A 21,760-nucleotide genomic window follows, 5' to 3' on the forward strand; every position below is an offset into this window, starting at 1 on the left:
TTTTATTAATGTTTATAATTTTTACCCACTGTGTAAAGAATGTATAAGACCATGTAAAATCCATGCTGGCATCAAGAGAACCATGAAATGAATTAAACCAAGCTACAGACTTCCTTCGAAATAAATAAATGAAAACTAAATCGGAAAAGAAAGAAAATCTAAGGGAGGAAAAAAAAAAGTGTATCTGCCAAAATATTAAGCCTGAAAAATCTACTCATAAAAAAAAAATAAGTGCTTCTGTGCTAAGAAATGAAAATGGATGACTTCAGAAAACCACTTTTTAAAGAAATCCTCTTACTTGTCGCACACCGAACAGTGATGGCACCGGTCTGGTTTTACAAGGTGGCATCTGTCACAGTACCTGATTGCTGAAGGAAAAAAAGTTCCAGGATCACATTTCAATGGACAGTTACACATTTTGACTTCTCAAGTCTGTGCAAAAGTAAATACCATCAGCTCAGCCCAGCAGAACCCCCAGGAAAGCATTTCAGCAGGATCAGAACCAGTTTCAAATACCAAAGCATTCCTTAACCTCTTGAAATGCTGAATTTATCAGACTGTACCCAAAAAGCTCAGTTTTTGCAACCTCTGCTAATCACATTAATCTTTTTTTTTTTTTTTTTTTTTTTTTTTTTTTTTTTTTTTTTTTTTTTTTCCCCAAGCCTTTTAGCTCTGCAAAACAATCAAAAGCCACAAAACCCTCACTAGACTGGAAAAATGCTAAACACTGTTCAACAGTGTAGCTACCTTAAGCTATTATTCTATCAGCTTTAACTTCCTGGGTGAAATTATCTCTTGGATTTGCTTAACTAGCCAGCATTGAAAAGCTGACACTATGAGTAGGGTTAGATTAACTCTTAGTTTGGATTATCTTTTGTTATTGCCACTGGATGACCAACAAGTAAAACAGTAACAGTCTCCTGTTGTGATCTAACTGTACATGACATACAAACAGTGATTCTGTTTTTATTATCTTTTTAATCTATGATATAAGAAATTCATGCACTTAATGGCTGCTACAGCCTCTTCTGCAGCTCAGTATCACAAGCCACTTGTTAATATCAATTTGAAAACAAAAGCAAGGCACTGTCAATCCACTTTAAAATCCTGAATTTTATGGTGCAATTCACTTCCCGCCAACCTTTACACACTGAATAAACGCAGCTGCACCGAGCTAAATTAAACTTCTTGGATTGTTTTGTTATTTTGTGAAATATGAAAAAAACACTTCTTCCCTTCAATCCAAACCCTTGAAAACTCTTTTTTAATTAGTTTAAGTGGTACCTCAAGACAATCCTGCCTTTGTTAGTCTCCTAAACATCCCTTTACCTCCAGACATGGTCCGTGTATAGATGGGCAGGTCCTTGGCTGCCCTTCTCAAGACTTCTTGTTGGGATTCACCTCTGGGCTCCCTCTCCAGGGACTCCTTGTCTGAGTATGACAGATGAAACTGGAATGATTTTTAAAAGCAAAGAAAAATCAGCCAGCTCCAAGTTGAAGATGTAACTGCAGATGTGTAAAGAGGGATAAATATTCATTTCATAAAGATGGCTCAGCAACACGTAGAAATAACCCCAGTGGTCCCTCGACAACTGATTTATTTTATGGCAACTGAAGACAAAATTAAAAACACTTCTGGTTTGGTATTGATGCAATGCTCAATGCTTCCAGAAGTATTAAGCAACATTCTTCAAGAGAAAGATCAAGAGCACATCATTCCCCTGAAAAATCAGTCAATTTACTTCTGTAATGCCAAATATGAACTAGTGACTATAACCTAGGGATGTCAGTGTTTAAATGGAAGAAAATACACGACTAGAAATAGCAGAAAAGGCAGCTTTATTTCTCTTCTGGCATTTTCCCTTTTATTTTTTGTCACTGCTGTTCTCCTCATGCAGGTGTCAGGGTGTGGTTATACTTTAGAGACTGGCTGAGAGAAGGGAGAGATGGTTCTTGTATGGCAAAATAACCACATCTTAAACATCTTCCTGAATAAAAAACCAGCTTCTGACACTGCCCAGAACAGTAACAAACATGGCTTTAGCAAGTGCTGAAAAGGCAAAAATTACTGAAAGAAATGCTTTCTTTACACGAAGCAGTACAAATTTCCTAAACTTCAAATTCTTATGCAACACAGCAACACAGCCTGTTGCTGAGAACTTTCCCAGACTTATTTTTTCACTGTTCTTTACTCTTTGTCACTGTAGCTTCTAGAAACAGGCAGAAGTCTTTGGTATCTCTATCAGAGAAAGAGGATACAAAATCACCTTTAAAAAGAAATCCACATTTGGCAGGAAGAGCTGTCTCTACCCTGTGCCAGAAACAGAAGCCCTGTTTACAGGAAGGGTAGTCATTACAATAATATTGATTTTTTTTTTTTCCCTAAAAGAAAATGATGCACATAAAAATAAAGAAAGCAGACAGGAAGATGCAGTTAGAAGCTTATTCTCACTTCCACAGAGAAGGCAGCACTCCACCCTTCCTGACAAAGCCCACAGTCTTCCAGCTGAAGCTGAATATTCACTATCTAACTACAGTTTCTCAGGTCACCATTTTTTCCCCTGGCAAGAACACTTTTTACACTCTTACACTCTCACAAGGGTGTAAATTTGAGTGGATTTATATTGGGATATGTAAGACTTCTTAAAAAAGTCTTTTGAGTGGATTTATATTGGGATATGTAAGACTTCTTACTGCAAAAACTTGGTTTAGAACACTTCTTTTTTCAATGCTTATTTGATATAAACAGCTCTATTGTTACATCTTTTTTTTATTATTGCTCAGAGTAGTCCTACATCTAAAACCTTTGTGCCATTTTCACTCCTATCTTCAGTGCCTTGGTATGCACAAGCAGAGGATGGCAGTAAAGTCCCTCAAAACCTACTTTACATGTCAAAGCTGGAAACAAGCTCAAAAGAAAGCAGTGTGGTTTGCACCAGCTGCAGTATTCACGAAAACAAAATGCAAAAAAAGCTTTGTCTGTTTTCAGTCTTCAAGTGAGTTCAGTTCACTTGAAAATACTTCTTTTTCTATTGGCAGACTTCATCCTGTAAAATGGACTCCAAGCAGTTAGTTAACATTACAAAATACCCTCATTAAATTTTTAAAACACTGCTGTAGTAGAATAGGAGAAAGACATGGAAGAAGGAAGGTGTCACTTACTGCCAGCAGCACTGTGTAAATTCAGTGTAAAGTCAAAGAACACAGGAACACCACACACTGCTCTCTATTACTCAACTAAAACACTTCCCCTGCTCCATCTGAAATTCTCCAGCAGCACTGTAAGATGGATTTGGAATTGTACTACAACCAGGATTTGTCAAAATGCTTTTATTTGCACCAGCCCCATGACTTGAAAGCCCTTCTAATTATCAGTACAGCCACCATACACACACATACATTTTGCCATGTAATTTTTCAAATGGAATAGGTTTTTAATTTATTTTGCTCCTCCCCAGGCTGTAGTAAAGACTGCAGTGTGAACTCCAGTGAAGATGGCAATTAGTTTGAATTATCTACCTGCTTTCACAATTAAATATCCTAGCAGTGAAGGAAAACTATTTGGAAAAGAACCTGCACACAACAAAGAGTAGAAATCACAAACTATTTATTCATTTCAGGTTGGCCTGGTACTTAGAGCAGCTAGAGGTGCCTCCATGCCAAAGGGAGGGTTTGCTTTGTGGGTATTTCAAACCCCAGGGCAGCCACAGCTTCTCCTGACCCCAGAGGTGGTGGAACACAGCCCCTACTGAGGAATCTGGGGGTTCTGCACAAAGACAGGATGGAAGAGGCCAAAAAGTTGTGCTAGCCATAAAAAGCTGCCTGAGCAGAACTACCACTGGTGGAGAACTTTCCCAGACTCATTTTTTCACTGTTCTTTACTCCCTTCCTGCTTCCCACCATCAGCTTACCTCATGTGCACTCCCACCACAATCCAAAATTCCCTCATACCAAAACAGACAGGGAAGAAGTTTTAATTCAGAGGGCAACAGACAGATGCTGACAAGAAATAAAAGTCTTAAACACAGGGAAATAAATTTTTGCCCACACATAAAAGTCTGATATTCCCAAGGCAAAGATGTACGTTTCTAGTTCAAATAACTCATATTTGTCAAGTGGACAAGATTATTTTTTTTTCTTCTACCATAAAGATCTCATTTTAAAATATCTATTAAAAAATTAGAGGAATTGCTACTTTTTTATCTTGGTCATTACACTGATTGCAATCTGACTCTTATTAAGAAGCTGTAACTGCCATCTGTGTTTTTCTACAGAGTGTAAAAACTACACGACATCAGAGACTTAAGTCCTTGAAACACCACAAAACCAGGCATTTGGCTAGGCTATTTCCTAAAGAACAGTTAAATTTAGCTTACTTCTTTTGAAGGATTCATTGGTAGTGTAAAGATTGTTTTCCAATACGACCAGACGAACAGCATGAAAAACACGTGGTAAGCAACCAGGCACACAACTACAATCAGAAGGGAACAGAATTAATACAAACAGATCAGAGATATTATAAGTGTTTATAAACAGTGCCCTGCAGGCATCACAGAGAGTTTTCTAACAGATGTAAATGCACAGGCTCTGGAAAAGCTTTGCCACAAAAAAAATTTGCGTTGCAACTTTCTACTTGTTTTCAACCGGCTTTTTGGATTCTATGTGTTTGACGGTTACAAGATGAATTAAAGCAAAATTTTTTTATTTTTTTTTTTCAGGTATCCTCGAATTCATCAGTGTGGCAGTGGGACTGGTCAGTATTAGAGGCGTGGACAGTGGCCTTTACCTTGGGATGAATGAGAAGGGAGAACTCTATGGCTCTGTAAGTACCAATTTCATAGCAGCTCGTACATCTTTAGGTTTTTGATTTGCTTCCTACCACAATGCAACCCCCTGGAGAAGTTCATCTCAGCTTTCAAAACACCAACACCTTTTCCTGTTGAAATGTGTAGTGTGTTTTTGAAGTGTAGCCTTGCGTACTTCAACAAAATAAAATTGATTTTTACAAAGCTGTAAGGGTAATACCAGCTCTTACTCTTTTTGCAAGTTTTAAAGCACCTTCAGATAAAATATTCTGTTTCTCCACTTCCTTTACGTAAGACAAATACAAACCCTAATAAAGGCCCATCATTAATTAGCAAACAGTCTCCCTTACTCGTTTTTAAAATCCTAATTAACTGATGCATGTCTGCCTCCCCCAGCAAAAGCCCCAACCTCTCACAGGACATAAGGGGACAATGACAAATGTGAGAGAAGTCTTGGGGTGAATCTGCACCTAATACCCAAGCACTAACCACACCCAGTAATTTGTTTTCCTAGATTTTAAAAAGGAGGATGGTTGGGTGGTTTTAAAACCAACAGGTGCTTTAAATTCCAGTGTTCATTCACTACTTTATATTCTTCACAGCCAGTCGACATTTATTTGTATGTTTTTTAATAGATGAGAATCAATGTTTATTAGAATACAGAAGGCAACAGTCACTTTTCCAGAGTCTGCCATAAGTTGATAGGTACTTCCATTTAAAAAGTCTCACCTTAGTAAGCAATTCACTACAATAAACAGCAAATCATAAACTCATATCCCCTGATAAAGTTACTCTAACGACAAGAAAAGTGTATTCTTCCACAAATGCATATCCTCAAAAAGTGTCATAGTGGGAAACCCGTGTTACTTTCACTTCACAACCTGAAATATTGCCCTCGTTTGGTCAGCTTTTTTTACATGTCCTATTATTCAGGGCTAGAGAATTCTTTATAACACATGCATGATGGTGCATATAAATACAGTTGCTTGGTATGTTCTTACTTTTTGCAATTTTGCCTCAAATATAATCGAATAAATACTTCTGGTGTTGAAGTAATAGCAGGAACATTGTACATATTTACTCTCATTCACTAAGCTGTTAAAAATAATTAACAAAAGCTAATAGAATCTGAGGAGCAAGTCTGTACAAAGCTTTTGGAATGATAGGTGCAAAGAGTCACATGCCATGTCTATAAACTGAAAAAAAAAATAATTATCAGCATAAATAAGTGATAGAAGTGGCCTCCACACAAAGCACAATACACTAAATGACCACCTTGTTATTTTATAAGCATCTAGACAGGAACAGTCTCCACTTCTATCAGAACATTTCTATCAACTCTAAAAAAACTCCTCATTTACTCGAACAAAATCAATATTTTTTTACACATCAGTATATTCATGGCATATAGTGAGAGCAAAGTCACCCCAGTTCTGTCCATCAGGCACTTACTGAAATGCATTAAGCATTTTATTGCTAAAAAAAAAAAAGGCAAAAAAACCAACAAAAAACCCATTAACTGACTGACCAGAAGAAAATTGTTGGCACACAAACCAAAGCCTAACGCCTGAAGACATTACCCAAGGTTTTCCCTTGGAGGTCTGAAGAACATTTGAGCTTATTTTGGTTGATCTTGAACCTAAATTCCCCAGCCTGATCCTGACTGGTCACTGAACTCCTCCCAGGCTGTCTACCCACCACTTTCCCTGCACTGGGATGGATTGATGGGCACTGCTCACAAAACACATGAAAATTAGCACATTACATTAATATATTATTAGATGAATTACATCTATGAATTACATGTTATTAGATGAATTACACCTATAAACACCCCACCACTTTCCCTGCACTGGTGCTTGCATTTAAAGCACATGTTGGTTTTAAAACCATTCAAGCATCCACCCTTTTAAAATTCAGGAAAACTAATTAACTGGGTGTGGTTATTGCTTGGGTATTAGGTGTAGGGATGGAGACCCTGGGGCGCTGAGAGCTCAACACAACAACTTCATCTCACTTGAGGCACTTGGAGAAGAACTGGCTGCTGCTCCCTGGCAGAAATCTACACATTTTCTGGAAAAAAACCCAAAAAAACCCCAAAACCCAATCAACCAGCCAACTACAAAAAACCCTAACTCAACCCAACAAAACAAATCTTAGGGCAGAAGGACAGCCACAGTGCTGCTTCTGACTGGCTGAAGCCCACCAAGGCTTTGAGTGAAAAGAAGAAAATTTAAAAAATAAGAAATTTAAAAAAATAAGAAAATTTCCCCCAATGCATTTTGCTGATAATTTTCATGTGTGTTGTGATAATTTTCATGTGTTTTCCGATAATTTTCATGTGTGTTGTGATAATTTTCATGTGTTTTGTGATAATTTTCATGTGTTTTGTGAGCAATGCCCATCAATTCACTTTTTCCCCCCATCCCACAGAGAATGGAGCAGCAAGAAACTGCAATTCCAAACTCATGTGGGGGATGAGATCAGAGAACTGAAGTTTTTCAAGCAAATGCTTCTTAATTGACAAAGTGTTTTCTAAGTGAGGGAGTTGCCAATGACTTAATAAAATCTGCTGGAATTACAGAAACATAAAAAGCTCTTCCTCCAAAAGCTCTGCAGCCCTACACTTTACATTTCCATCTTGTGCTCTAGTATTCAAATAGCATCTGGAAATAAATATATATATGTTTTTTTAAACATATATATTTATATATATTATATATAAAATATATAAAAATATAATATACATTATATATGATGTATATAAATTCTATAATATAGAGTATAAATGATAAATTATATATAATATATATTATATATATTATACATAATATATATATTTAATATATTAAAATATATAAATATAAAAATATAAAAATATATTATATTCTGTTATATACATCTGACATGTAGCCCTGTCAGAATATGGTAAGATTGCCTAGTTACAGTTCCTATATATATACATATATATATTTATATATATTTATATATATTTATATATATATTTATATTTATATATTTATAAAAATTATAAAAATATATTTTATATAAGTATAAAAGAATATAATATATAGAATATAATAGAATATAACAGAATATAATAGAAGGATCCTATTTCTCTAAATATGTTAAAAAGAAAATGCAGGAAAAAAATCACCTCCCACTGAAGTATGTTGCATCTGCACAAATAAACTGCTCACCCCTAGAAATCCTTGCTTTTACAAGAGCTTTCCATATTATGAATAGATTTTTTAAAAACCAGATTGTTAATAATGATTGTTTTAGCCGACACATCAGAAAGCCAGTGGAAAGAGTAAAAAAATTCTAATTTTTCTCATCTTTATTTGTAATGGCTAAGGCAATATCCAGGAACAGCAAGATAATGAAAGGTGCTGAGGAACAAAAAAAGTACAAATCTAACTTAAGTTTGACTGTTTCTCAATTCTACTGGTAAACTACTGTTTTACTCTGATTTATGAATTACATCTACAAACAGCTAATAAAAAACCTTACCTTTTTCTCCGATATTTGTCATTGTCACTGAAAAACAAGAAAAAAAAAGGAAATAATAAAAATTTATGTTTAAATAGCAAATGATGCAACTCAATATTAAACTTTATTTTTTTCAACTCAAGATGGAAGAATAATCATCAAACAATACATGTTCAAGGTCACACACTGTGAAGCTTTTATGCTGTGTCCATTCACAAGAATAGTTATACAATATCAACTGCTTATATGGTTTTTATGGGTTCTGTTCCCAGGCTCATTTCCTGATAACCAGGACCTCCATTTATCTGAAACTGAAGTTTAATTCAACAAAAGCCATCTCTGAAGTTTAATCCTAAAAAAGCCACTTCTGAAGTTCAGGTATTTCTTCTAACTGTGGTTGCACAGGTTTCACTCTTTATGTTTTTTATGTTCTCTTCTTGAAGTGGCGGTATGAGACTCCAGAACTGGTTTTGGCAGCAATATTTGGTGATACCTTAAATATTCAAAGCATAAGAATTGAAAGGAGACAAAAGCTGCATTTCCTTTTGGAAACTGCCCACGGACTACAAGATTTGGGAGCGAGGAATTTGGGAGAGTGAGACTTTGAGTGAGAAAGGACAAGTGTGTCAGGCATAAATATATAAATAAATATAAAAAGAAATATCTTTATATTTATATTAATTTATAAATATATTTCTATTTATATCAATATCTATTTATATAAATATATAAATAAATCTATAAATAAATATAGAAAATTTTCTATTTTTTAGTAGGATCATGGAAGGGTGCACACAGATATCACATATCAGTGACTGCATTTTCCACTCTTGGGCACGTTATTTAAAAGTGAGCATCCCACAACAGGTACCTCAGAAAGATCACAATCTCCCAAGTGATCAAAACCCTCTTTTCAGCCAAACCACTGCACCACACATCTGTCCATCCCAGCTGAGCAGTCTACAAGCTGTGATACACTGGTGCCTACAACAGGACAGCAGACAGACAGCACTCTCATCCACTCTTGTTCTCCTAATAAAAATTAGGAATTTTTTAAATAAATCTAATAAAAATAGAATTAAATTTTAAATAAATCTAATAAAAATGTTTGCACAAGGCTGCTCTTCAGGCACAAGGCAACTCCTATGGAAAAGGCAAACAGCTTTGCCACCTGACTGATGGATTACACTTTGACTTGCTGACTGATTTAACCCCAGTATTTAAATACATCTTGTGTTGGGGAAGATGGAATCAGGGAAACCTTATCAATATGATTGCTTAGCAAAGATTCTGAAAATATGAAACCTATAATGGAAATAGAAATGAAAGCTGACTTTGAGCTGTAGGATACTGAGTCTCAGTTACTATAGAACCTGAAAACAATGGTCTAGCTGAAGGAGAATCCCTTTGGATTGAACAATCCCTTTCTGCTGGCTGAGGGATCCAAAGGTCAATGGAGCAAAACAGAAAAGTCTAAAGAGTAGTTTTTAGAGTTTAAAATATAACACAATATGGTAATGTAATAGTTATGTATGTATGTATGTAGATTCTATAGGATTTTGTGTCTTGTGTTGGTTGGTCACTGAAAATTAGAATATTCATCACAAAAGGAGATATAATGGAATGTAACAAAGACCTTGAGCTCTTAACTCTTACCTCTCCTCTTACCTCTGAACTCTCCCCCTTCCTCTTCCCCCTACTCTCGCTCTCTCCTGCTCTCTCCCCTGCCCTTTGCTCTCTCTCTCCCTTCTCTCTCAGCTCTCACCCTGCTGTTCTCTCTCCCTCTCTCTTTGGGACTCCCCTCCAGCCCAGGCTGGTGGCTGAAGGCAAGGCCCTTTTACCCACGGCCCTGCAATAAACCCACATGTTCTAGAATATCCAGGCTGGCAGAATTCCTTGTCCCAGCCGTCTGTGGATTCACCTACACTGCATCAGCAAGGGCTGGCCAGAGGAGGGAAGGGTTCATCCCCTTGCCCAGCATTTATCTGACCCCATCCAGAACAGGGATTTGTGCTGGGGATTTTCCCCCCAACACACCAAAGAGACAAGCCCAGGAGGAAGCCACCAAGCTGGCAGGGACTCATCCTCTCAAGAGAGAAGCAGGGCTTGTCAGCCTGGAGAAGACACGGTTTTTGGAGGTCTCTCCAGGGAGGAACCGAGGACATGGGCTCTTCATGCTGGCACACAGTGGGGTGACAGGAGCCAGAAGGGTAAGCTGAAATGAAAGGATCAGATTGGATACAGGCAAAACCATTCCTACCAGGAGAGCTGTCCACCAGTGGAGGAAGATGTCTGGATGTTGCACAACCTCCAGCAGTGAAGTTTTCCAAGACTCAAGCTGACAAAACCCTGAATGACCTAGTGGGACTCACACTTAGCCCTGTTTTGATTAGAGGTTGGACTGTACCAGCTCTCAAACATGAATTATTGCACAATTCCGTAATTTTACAGCAGGTCTGCTAAAATCTGACTATGGCTCCACCAAAACAAGCACCTAGCTCACCTGAGGGAAAACAGTAACCAACTTTATAAAACTCCTCAAAAAAAAAAAAAAAAAATCAAAAAGACACCACGGAAGTCACACAAGACACTATAAAATAAACTATATTCTGCCCTCAGTTTTCTGAACTCTTTAGAATTTGAAAAGCTGAATTTCCATCTAGACAACTGCTAGGAATATATGAATATGAAAATATGAAGGAACATATATATACATTTGACTCTGGGAAGCAGACAGGCTCCCCTACAATGATGCACAAGAATTGTAAAATTGTAAGAAAACAGCCACCCACCAGATGACTGTTTACAAAACAAAAGACATCTTCAGAGCTGATATGCAATTTAATGCTGATAAGAGTTCTCAGATTAAAGCAAATTAGCCACTATTCAAATTCTGATTTTCTTTCTCCGCTTGGAACAGACAGCAAAGTGTGCAGGGATTCTGCCAGTCTCCTCGGAGTAACTGCTCTCTGCTAATTAAAAAGTCACAGCCAAGCACACACCGCACAATCACCAGTTTCAAAACAAAAATCTGCTTAACCAATCTTCACCAATTTGTGGCATTTTTCTCTCCTTACAAGGGAGAGAAAATTTCACAGAATATTGCTGTGAAAGCAACTGTAATCTTTTTTTTCCCATCTCTTATTTTTGCATAAAATATATTTATTAATGTGTCTAAATTTTCCACAACGCCTGTAAGTAAAGGATAGACAAATCCAAATTCAGTCATTTCCACCAGACAGCAAATCTAAAGCTTCTCAAAATCTCAAAAGCAAAATTTCAAAATTTCAAAATCTAAAGCAAATCTAAAGCTTCTCAAAATTTCTGTCCACCCCCAGAAGGAAACAGAGTCGACACCTGTACAGAGTTCTCAGCTTTTGCAGTATCTAACTTGGAACCCAAATGCTCCTGACAGTAAAGACTATGAAAGTTAAAACACAAGAAATGTCCAGTTAACCCCAGCAGGGTGAGAACAAGTTTGTTTGGGTTTTTTTTAAATATATGTATCTTGTCATTTTAATTTTTTTTACTATTGAGCATAAATCAAAAGTTATTTCATACACCCCTAAGCTGCAACCACAATTTTCTCCATTTGTTGAATAGCTACAACACAAAGACTTCTTTGAGTAACTACAAGGTGTTTACCCTAAGATCACACTAAAATCATATTATTTAAGAGCAGGGAAAATAATTTTCTAGTATGAAAAAAAAAATCCTCCAATTTTGGATTTGCTCAAAGAAATGTTTGTTATTTTCCCTGCCTTCTGAATAGCACACGGTACGTTTACTTCGACCAAATTTTATATTTTTTAGCAGAATCATTTGTATCAGTATTTCTGATCATTTGTATCAGTATTTCTGGCAGTTTTCTCAATTTCTGTTTCAAGGGGTTACACTTGCTGTGGTGAAAAGTAGGTCAGACTGTGCATCTTATTAATAAAATCAGCTGAAACGCTGCAAAGGCACTTGCTGATAGTCAAATAGCACAGAAACAATTTGGGTTAAAAGCATTTCTGTCTATGATGACTAAAATAAACACAAAGGGCACGACAATCCCAGCTGCTAAGCGATTTCTGGGAGAAAACAAGGTAAATAAACCCCTTTGGGACTCGAATAAAATGATCCTCCTGCGTATCCAGAGATAGAAATAATTATAAAAAACATGACCTGTCTTCAGGAAATCATTAAAAAGTTACAGCTTTGTTTGCCTGAGGTGCTGCAGGGACCAATTTCATGAAGAATCACCCTTGCAGTGCCATTTCCAGTTGAGTCCTTGCAGACTGTCACATCATTAGAGCATCTCTGGTTCATTATGCAGCTCATCAGAATTAGGGACCAGCCTGGGACACACACAGCATTTCAGCCGATGGAAATCCCAATTTCCTGAGCCAGAAACAGGAACATCCAATAATCAATGTCAATCCAATAGTCAAATACACCATGTCATCTTATTTCTCCCTGGAGAAGAATATGAGAATAAAGAGGAAGCCATGAAATACAATCGAGAATCCTAAACTGATTATACTAAAGGACAGAAAAATCTCTCTCATTTCTTTAGATTGGATGTTGAAAGGGATTTGTGTTGTTACTGCCTTGTGTTTTCCCTTTTTGTTGGTACATAAATATTCTTAATGAACATTGCACTTTCCATTCTTTTACAAATGGGTATGTAAATTTAAAAATTTAAAAAAATTTAAAAATAATATAGATATTTTAGAGAATGTAGATGTGAAATGCTTTTTTCATGGTACGAGATTTACCATGATGTTGAAGTATTGCATATTGTTCAAAATTTTTTCCTGCTTTTTTTCACTTAGAGTTTCTTTGTCTGTTAGAAATTTAGAGAGGCAATCCCTAAGCAGGTGCAGTAAGGAGATCAAATATATTACTTTTTAAATTTAAAATGTTGGCAGAAGTTATACAAGTAGCCTGTGCTTGCAGAGGAGAACTGGAAAGAAGGCAGAATGATGATGTGTGTCAAAAGACTAAAAAAAAAAGGCCAGGATGGTTTCCATCACCAAATTAATTTGCTAGGAAAAGAAATCACATCACTAGGCACCTTGTGGTCAGATCGAGTTGGATTTTCTGCTTCTTCAATTTCCACTCTTTTTTTTTTCCCTAGAAATCTTTAATCTCACCCAACCATGTAAAAACTAGGTAGACGTCCATCACAAACCCCCAAAAGATTCTGAAAGATAAATTTTACATGAAAATGTGCATTGGTTTTGTAATGTTAAATTTTGCCTGACTTCTAAACCCAAAAATCAAAGTTTCTGAACAGCAATGGCTACATTTAAAAATAAGGGAAAAAAAAGAAAAGAAAATGGGAGAAAGCAATTAATTTTTTAAAGCTGTGATGAAAGCGGCTATACAAAATTTTGCTATCATGTTTTATGTACATTATTGAAATATTTATACCTGTGGAATGGGAAAACAAGATCCATCTGATTCAGGGACTCTGCAGCCACATCTATAAATAGCTGGTTCTCTCCAACTTTTATGAAGTTTAACATCTTGGATCCGATTCACAACAGTAAGTATATATTTCATCTTTATAGCATACTTGAAGCTGTAAAACACTGATCTATAGACGCAGTTTGACTGAGCTGTGTGCACACATAAAAGTGTTTTATAGTTGTGACAGGAATTCTGTCACTGCCTGCAACAGTCCTTTAGTAAAAATATCAGTGCTTGCAATAAAAACTTATCTCTGCTAGAGAGAACAGTGATTTGCATTGATTCAGAGTGACAAAGGTGACACCCGGGCTTTGTTTCGGAACAAGTCACAGAAATATTTCTGGGATGTTTAAGGCAGCCATCAATAACCCATACATTTGCATTTGATGGTATTTGCAAACGTTTCAGAGGATTAATTTTAACCCTGTGCCCATTAAAGTGCATCACTGTCCACCTCTGTTGGAGTCCAGGACATCCCCTTGGATGACCTGGGACCCGAGGAAGGGAATTTGAGCCCTGCACAGGGGGTGTGGAGCTGGTTCAGGGGGCTCAGAGACCTTGGCACAGAGCCCAGGAAAACACCAGCTTTGATTTTAGTCCATGGGAGAGGAATTGCAAACCACCGAGATGTGAAAACAGTAGTTTAGCACAGTAGAAGATACAAATTCAGTAGTTTTAGGGTTTACAGAATAGAGGTAAATGGGGACAAGATGGTGGAATTTGGGTGGTACCTCATGTACTTCTCCTTCTTCCTCGTCCTCCATCTTTTGGGGTGGTGATGGCACAAAGTAGTCAGAGTGGATTGGAGCAAAGTAGAAATGACACCTTTAGTGTGGGCACTGGGCATTGGTACAAACAGTAAATAACCCACACGGAGTTATCTGTATAAATGTGAGGGAACATCCCATCGTGGGCAGTCACCTCGTGTCCCAGCTGCTGTCCAGACCTCGGCTGGGAGCAGAGAAAATTCTGAGATACCAAATAATAAACACCACGAGAAACCTGAAAACAGACCTTGAGGACTCTGCTTTTTTATACCTATGTGACTCGGGGCTTTTAAAGGCCAAGGACTTTAAACAATTTAAATCTCAGATGAGGAAACCCTCCCCAGGACACCTGGCCCAGCAGCAAGCTGCTATTTGGTGCCTTTGTTGGTTAAATTCACAAACCCACTGCCTGTGCACAGGGTATGACTAAAAACTGGTTTAATTCTTCTTTACACATTTCCCATTTACCTTCCAAGTCACAGACTGAAGAATGAAAAGTTTGGTTCTACCAAAGCAGCAGACACTTGTGTGGCCAGACACTGTTCAGCAACCAAAAACTACACCCTGACAAGAACTCTTTAAGTTATGTACCAAGCAGAACTCTTTAAGTTATGTACCAAACAGTATCAAACATTTACCTGGGAACATAATCTTGTCCAGTAACTTTATCTTCACCACAGACCTTGTGTTTTCAGCTTCAAGCCAGAGTTTACAATTCAAGGCATAAAAACTACAGGTAATCCATGGAGAGAGAACCAGCCACGCTGAACACAGACTTCAGCTCTGTTTCAGAGCTGTAAAGTGGCAGCTGCTTCCAAAAGTCTGAGAAAGCATCCACATGAAATTTGGGAAATGCACAGGACCGACTGCTGGCTATAATGCAGAAGCCCATTCTACTTCAGCCACAGCTTGGAAACTTTTCTCAAAGTAACCACAGATCTCACAAGAGGGGAAAAAAAAAAACAAAACAAAAAAACAAAAACAAAAACAAAAAAAACCAAACCAAACAAAAAAAACAACAAACAAACAAAAAAAAAACAAACAAAAAAACCCCAAACCAACCAAAAACAAAACAACACAAAAACCCCCCAAAAAAACCCCAACCAAAAAAAAAAAAAAAAAACCCACAAAAAAACCCAAAACAAACAGACAAAAACCCCCACCCAAACCAAAACCCAAAAAACCCCAAAACCAACCAACAAAAAACCCCAAACAAACAAACAAAAAATCCACCAGATAGTATTTCCAAAATACAGAATAAAAATGCAAACTTTCCTGGACCAAAGTACTTTTGTACCCTGCAGACAGGGTATTTAACCTGGTATTTGACCACAGCCAACTGCAATGTTGCAGTGTACTTCTATTTCTATAGCCAAACCTAAGCTCCAAATGGTTACAGGACATAAGCTGCAAGTACCATAAATCCTTTAATCCATCTGGAGAACACACTGAGCAAAGAGCTCAAATCCAGCTGACCAAATCCTGGGTCTCTCTCTTTTTTTTTTTTTAATTTTTTTTTTTAATTTTTTTTTATTATTATTTTTAACCTTTTTCCCCCTCACCCTAGCAGCTTCTATCTCCCTATTTTCTGCCACTTCTGACACCCTGATAACACTGTCCAAAGCCCACAGGGCACGTATTAATCCTGCCTCTAAACTGTGATGAATTAAGCAGCTTTATACCCTGTGGTAATTCCATTCCACTGACAGTTCAGTGGGTCAAAAACCTCAATTCAGCACTAATCAATGTGATCTTCCAGCAAAAAAATCTTTCATGACCATTAACATCTTCAGCAGCTGGATGTCATTCCATGCTTCTTCCACTCTGAGGGGAGCTGTAGGCAGACACCAATCAAATATTCCACACCAAAAAAAAAAAAAGATTTTGTTGTATCCCCTCTTCAGCTATGCTGAAGTAACTTATTCTTTTCCAAATCACTCACCAGGTGGCAATATTTTCTCCCTTTCCCTTCACTGGAGTAGTCACAAAATGCTTATTGCTCGTTTGTTCCACAGTAAATCTGTTTTCCTGCCTCAAAATTACAAACTCAAGCTGCATTTTCTGACAGGATTCCCTGAGCAAGAGCGTTGTCCTTTGAATTAAAATTAGTGCCGTGTCAAAAATGGATCAAAAGTGAACAGATTTCTTTTGGATACAGGATATCTACAGCTGTTATTTTTACTAAAAACATCTATCACAAAACTGTCATTTTTTTTTTTTACATTTTCCTTCTTATACAGACCTCCAAATCATGAACTGGTGGGAAACAAAACAAAAGGGTGTCAGTGTCTGTGTTTGGCAAGAACATTTCTGACAAACAGCTGTCAGCAACTGCAATTTAACTCCTGGTTCTGCCTTACCTAAAGCATGGAATGGGAAACTCCTCCAACCTGAATTACAGATGTAGCTAAGAAGGGAAATGTAAGAATATTTTTTTTTTTTTGCATGGGAAGTATACAAAGATCTTAATAAAGACTGAATGTTCATTTTCAGCTTTTTCACTAACAGTTATTCCAGGTGTATTTGCTGAATACAGACACCTGGATACAGCTGCTGGGGTTCAGCAGTTCATTTGCACTTCATGTTCCTGCTGTTCTGCGTGCCCTGGGTTGAAATTTCAGTAGCTTGAGCTATCAAAGTTCACTGGACTCACTGTGCATCACCTCCTTCTCCCCATCCTTTCTGGAGAACAACAAATCTGTATCCCTCAGGCTCTCACAAACATCATTTTTTTTAAAAAAGGGAAGGAATACTTAAAGATCCAGTAATTTTAAACATGAAGTTATTCAGGGTGGAAAAAAATAAGTACTACTGCTAGACAGGGCTTGGGATATGACAATCCTGGCAAAATCAATGGCTCTGGATTAGGGGCAAGCAATTTTTAGTCAAGTGTTTTAAGACTAACTCACAGATGCATTTAATTCCAGTATTCATCGTACATCCAGCAGAAAGAACTGTTTGCTAGTATTCAACATCTTTCTCCTTCCTGCTAAAGGTTAAAAGCTGCATGAGCACTTACCTGAATCCACTAAGAAAAGAGATGGAACTCTATAGACATGGCAACACTAGTGCTAAGAACAGTGGATTCATTTTTCTATTTCTAAAACCTTTTTTGTGTTTCTAGAATGCTACTCAACACTGTAACTACTCAGCTTTAGGTATATAAGGAATTAGCTTAGTAAATTGCTTTTTTAAAAAAATTTGCTCCTTCTATATAATGCTCAGATGTAATTAAAAAAACCCAAACAAACCAACAAATAAACTCTAAGAAAACCCCCCACAAACCCACTCAAAATACTACATTTGAACCACTTTCTCATTACTAAAACTCAAATGGACCACTTCTATTACACCAGTGCAAAGTCCTTGTGAAGTCCTATTGCACAATGGTTAAACACTGCTCCTTGTATGCTGTCAGCCTCAATGACAGAAAGCTGCAGGAAAAAAAAAAAAACCCAGCTATATACATCCTCTTTAGCATTCAGTGCTGCAGGAATAAAAGCTGCACTGAACACACAGGCTGGCTTCAAAGCACTGAAATGCTTTCAGTCTATTCCTGCCCTTGGCTTTCCTTCCCAGAGTTGTTAGTTATTCCTTCTGTTGTTTACACTAAATATTCATTACTAAGACAAGACATAAGCTCATTTTATTTTATTATGCCAAAAAAATGAGGGAAAACATCCAGATATAGATAAAAGATGGAATTACTGGAAATCACGGGCGACTCTTGCGCTGAATTAAAAACACTGGTGAGCCAGCTCCCAGTGGAAAGTGTGGGGCTGGGTGACAAACCAACCAAACAAATCAACAAATCACCCTTGTCCATTGAAAGGAATTCAGTAAAAGATGCTTTGAGGGGTCCTCAAGGAATGAGTGAAGCAGTTTATAGACTGGAGCAAGTTTGAAGCAGGGCATTTCCTTAAGAGGCATCCTCCTCCAGGTCAGCTAAACCCCAACCCTCCTCTGTCATACAGTTATGCAGAATAAAAAAAACAAAACAAAAAACAGAATACTGAAGCAGTAGTGCCCAGAAGAAACCCACTGTGCCTAGCACAAGGCTCCACACATTAGGACATGAACTACAGAGTGGCTTTTCCCTGGAGCATCTTTCCCTGGAGCATCAGCAGTGGCAGCTGACAGCTCTCCTTCCCAGGCTTGTTCAGTGAACCCCCAGAACCCTGCACACAATTCACTTGTGCTGAAGGCAGACACTTCACTCTTCCTCTCATGAAGGCACAGTGATGCTTAAAACTAACAGATTTCAATGGTGTTAGCAAAGAAAAAAAAATATAGGAACTCCAATATAGGAACTACAGCAAGTCTTGCTACTGCCCCAAAAATCAGAAGTGCTAAGCCTGACAATCACTTTTTGTTTAATCCCTCAACTGCTCAGCCAAGCATCCATAGGACAAAAATCCAATCTGTTTTCTGTATACAATTTAAAAAAAATATCAAAAATTAGGTGCTGGACTGCTGAGATTTTTAACATAAACAGCTGAAAACTAAGTGGAGCTAACTTATATTCCTCTGGCAGTATTAAGACATTGTTACTGAAATATCAGTATGCCACACATCAGCCTCTAAAAATCAGATTCAATGGTTTTCTACAAGACCATGTAAGAGAATAGAGCCAAACATGTAACAGAACCGAAATCAGGGAAAAAAACCCTCCAAACCGAGAGAGGCTGGTCATTTAATAAATCCTTCTGGCTCGGCTACTGTAATTCACACCAATGCTCTTGTCATAAACAGCCCCCGAATGGAGCCGCCTGATGCCAGGTGCCAAGGGCCGTGCCCAGGGTCACTGCCCAAGGCACGGGCCGGCGACAAGGGTCATGGAGTCGGGACAGCCGGGCGTTTTCTGGGCGCCTGGAGAGCGGCATTTCGCCGGTTTCCTGTTCGCTATTCCTGCACTCACGTCTGTCCTCAGAAGGCTCTGTATGTGTGTGTGTACATGTGTGTGTGTATGTACATATGTGTGTGTGTAAATGTGTATGTGTGTACATGTGTGTGTGTACATGTGTGTGTGTGTATATGTGTGTGTGTGTACACCTGTGTGTGTGGGTACATGTGTGTGTGTGTACATGTGTGAGTGTGTACATGTGTGTGTACCTGTGTGTGTGTGAACTCCGCTCACCCACCCGCACAGCCAGTCCGGCTCCCGGTGCCCGGGACCGGCCACACTCCGCGCAGCCCACGGAGGTGAACTCAGCCTGTGAAAAGCCCCGTGTTGGCGGCTCCCCCCTCGCGTGTCGGAGCACACCAGGCGCGATGGGTCCGCAGGGGCCGGAGCACGGGAGCTTCGCTCCGGTCCGCTCCAGCCGCGGGCCGGGCGTGGCAGCGGGACCGGGGGCGACCCCGGGGCCGACAATGGGAGGCAGCTGAGAGTCAGAGGCGGCCGCCCGTACCCGTACCTATACCCGCACCTATACCCATACCTATACCCGTACCTATACCCGTACCTATACCCGTACCCATACCCGTACCTATACCCGTACCCATACCCGTACCTATACCCGTACCGTACCCGTACCCATACCCGTACCTATACCCGTACCTATACCGTACCTATACCCATACCTATACCCGTACCTATACCCGTACCTATACCCGTACCTATACCCGTACCCATACCCGTACCTATACCCATACCTATACCCGTACCTATACCCGTACCTATACCCGTACCTATACCCGTGCCCATACCCGTGCCCATACCCGTACCCATACCCGTACCTATACCCGTACCCGTACCTATACCCATACCCGTACCCGTGCCCGTACCTATACCCGTACCCGTACCCATACCCGTACCTATACCCGTACCCATACCCGTACCTATACCCGTACCGTACCCGTACCTATACCCGTACCCGTACCCGTACCCATACCCGTGCCCGTACCCGTGCCCGTTCCCGTGCCCGTACCAACATCCGTATCCATACCCGTTCCCGTACCGCCCGGCGGCGCTCCCCCGGCAGGGCGGCGGCTCCCACCCCCGTCCCACCCGCGCCCCGCGGCGGCGGCGGCGGCACTCACGCAGGCAGAGCTGGGTGACATAGGCGTAGTAGGACCAGCAGAGGATGCTGGAGATGAAGAGCACGGGCACCCAGTAGAGCAGCCGCTGGCAGCGCCTCCGCACGCCGCCCCAAGCTCCCGGCGGCCCGGCGGCCGGCGGCGCCGCCATCTTCCCGCAGCGCATCTTCCCGCAGCGCATCTCCCGGCCGCTCGCTCCGGGGGCCCGCGGCCCGGCCGCGCCACACAGCCCGGAGCCCGCCCCGGCCACACCCTCCCGGGGCCGCCGCTCCTCCCACCGCCGCTCCCCGGGCAGCGCGGGCAGAGCCGGCCCCGAGCGCAAAGCGCCCTCTCGGCGCTCTCGGTGCTCTCATTGCTCTCGGTGCTCTCATTGCTCTCGGTGCCTTCTCGGTGCTCTCATTGCTCTCATTGCTCTCGGCGCTCTCATTGCTCTCGGCGCTTTCATTGCTCTCATTGCTCTCGGTGCTCACGGTGCTCTCGGTGCTCTCGGCGCTCTCATTGCTCTCGGTGCCCTCTCGGTGCTCTCGGTGCTCTCATTGCTCTCGGTGCCCTCTCGGTGCTCTCGGTGCTCACATTGCTCTCATTGCTCTCATTGCTCACGGTGCTCTCATTGCTCACGGTGCTCTCGGTGCTCTCGGTCCCCTCTCATTGCTCTCGGTGCTCTCGGTCCCCTCTCATTGCTCTCGGTGCTCTCGGTCCCCTCTCATTGCTCTCGGTGCTCTCATTGCTCTCGGTGCTCTCATTGCTCTCGGTGCTCTCGGTCCCCTCTCGGTGCTCTCGGTCCCCTCTGCCGCCGAGTTCTGGCGCTGCCACGTGCGGGGAGCGCCCAGTGCTCGATGCTGCTTCGCTCCCTCCTCATCCTCCTCTGGAAACGGGCACGGCGACTCTTAACGCTGCCCTGCGAAGGGCTTTAGAGCCCCCGGTTAGAAAAAGCGCTCCTCGTTTGCAAATAAGGCTTCGGAGCAGAGTAAACACGGGTTGGGAGGCCGCGGTGGCCAAGGTTGGTTTGGGTGGCAGGGGAAGGTTGTGCTGACTCACCATTCCCGAAAGGCTTTACGTTATACTCATCGTAATGAAACTGTTACAGTAGGAATTATAACAGTAAACCCTCGTCGTGGCTGAATTACCGTTATTGGGAAAAACGAGATTCACTTTTTTTGGTAGATTTTAAGAAATAGGTTTTAATAAAAAGATAAGACGATT

General features: G+C 40.1%; 1 protein-coding gene across 1 annotated transcript in view; it reads right to left on the reverse strand.

The window, feature by feature from the left end:
* The window catches only part of ZDHHC2 (zinc finger DHHC-type palmitoyltransferase 2), a 32,868-nt gene extending 12,145 nt beyond the window's left edge, over positions 1-20,723 (reverse strand). The window contains exons 1-5 of the mRNA XM_066316771.1: positions 20,561-20,723; positions 8,319-8,345; positions 4,377-4,471; positions 1,330-1,450; positions 299-368 (exon numbers count right to left, since the gene is read on the reverse strand). Of these exons, the coding sequence (XP_066172868.1) occupies positions 299-368; positions 1,330-1,450; positions 4,377-4,471; positions 8,319-8,345; positions 20,561-20,723 (476 nt within the window). The remainder of the gene's footprint in view (positions 1-298; positions 369-1,329; positions 1,451-4,376; positions 4,472-8,318; positions 8,346-20,560) is intronic.
* Positions 20,724-21,760: the final 1,037 nt, after the last annotated feature.

Source organism: Sylvia atricapilla, chromosome 4 (genome assembly GCF_009819655.1).
Source record: "Sylvia atricapilla isolate bSylAtr1 chromosome 4, bSylAtr1.pri, whole genome shotgun sequence".
Lineage (NCBI taxonomy): Eukaryota > Metazoa > Chordata > Aves > Passeriformes > Sylviidae > Sylvia > Sylvia atricapilla.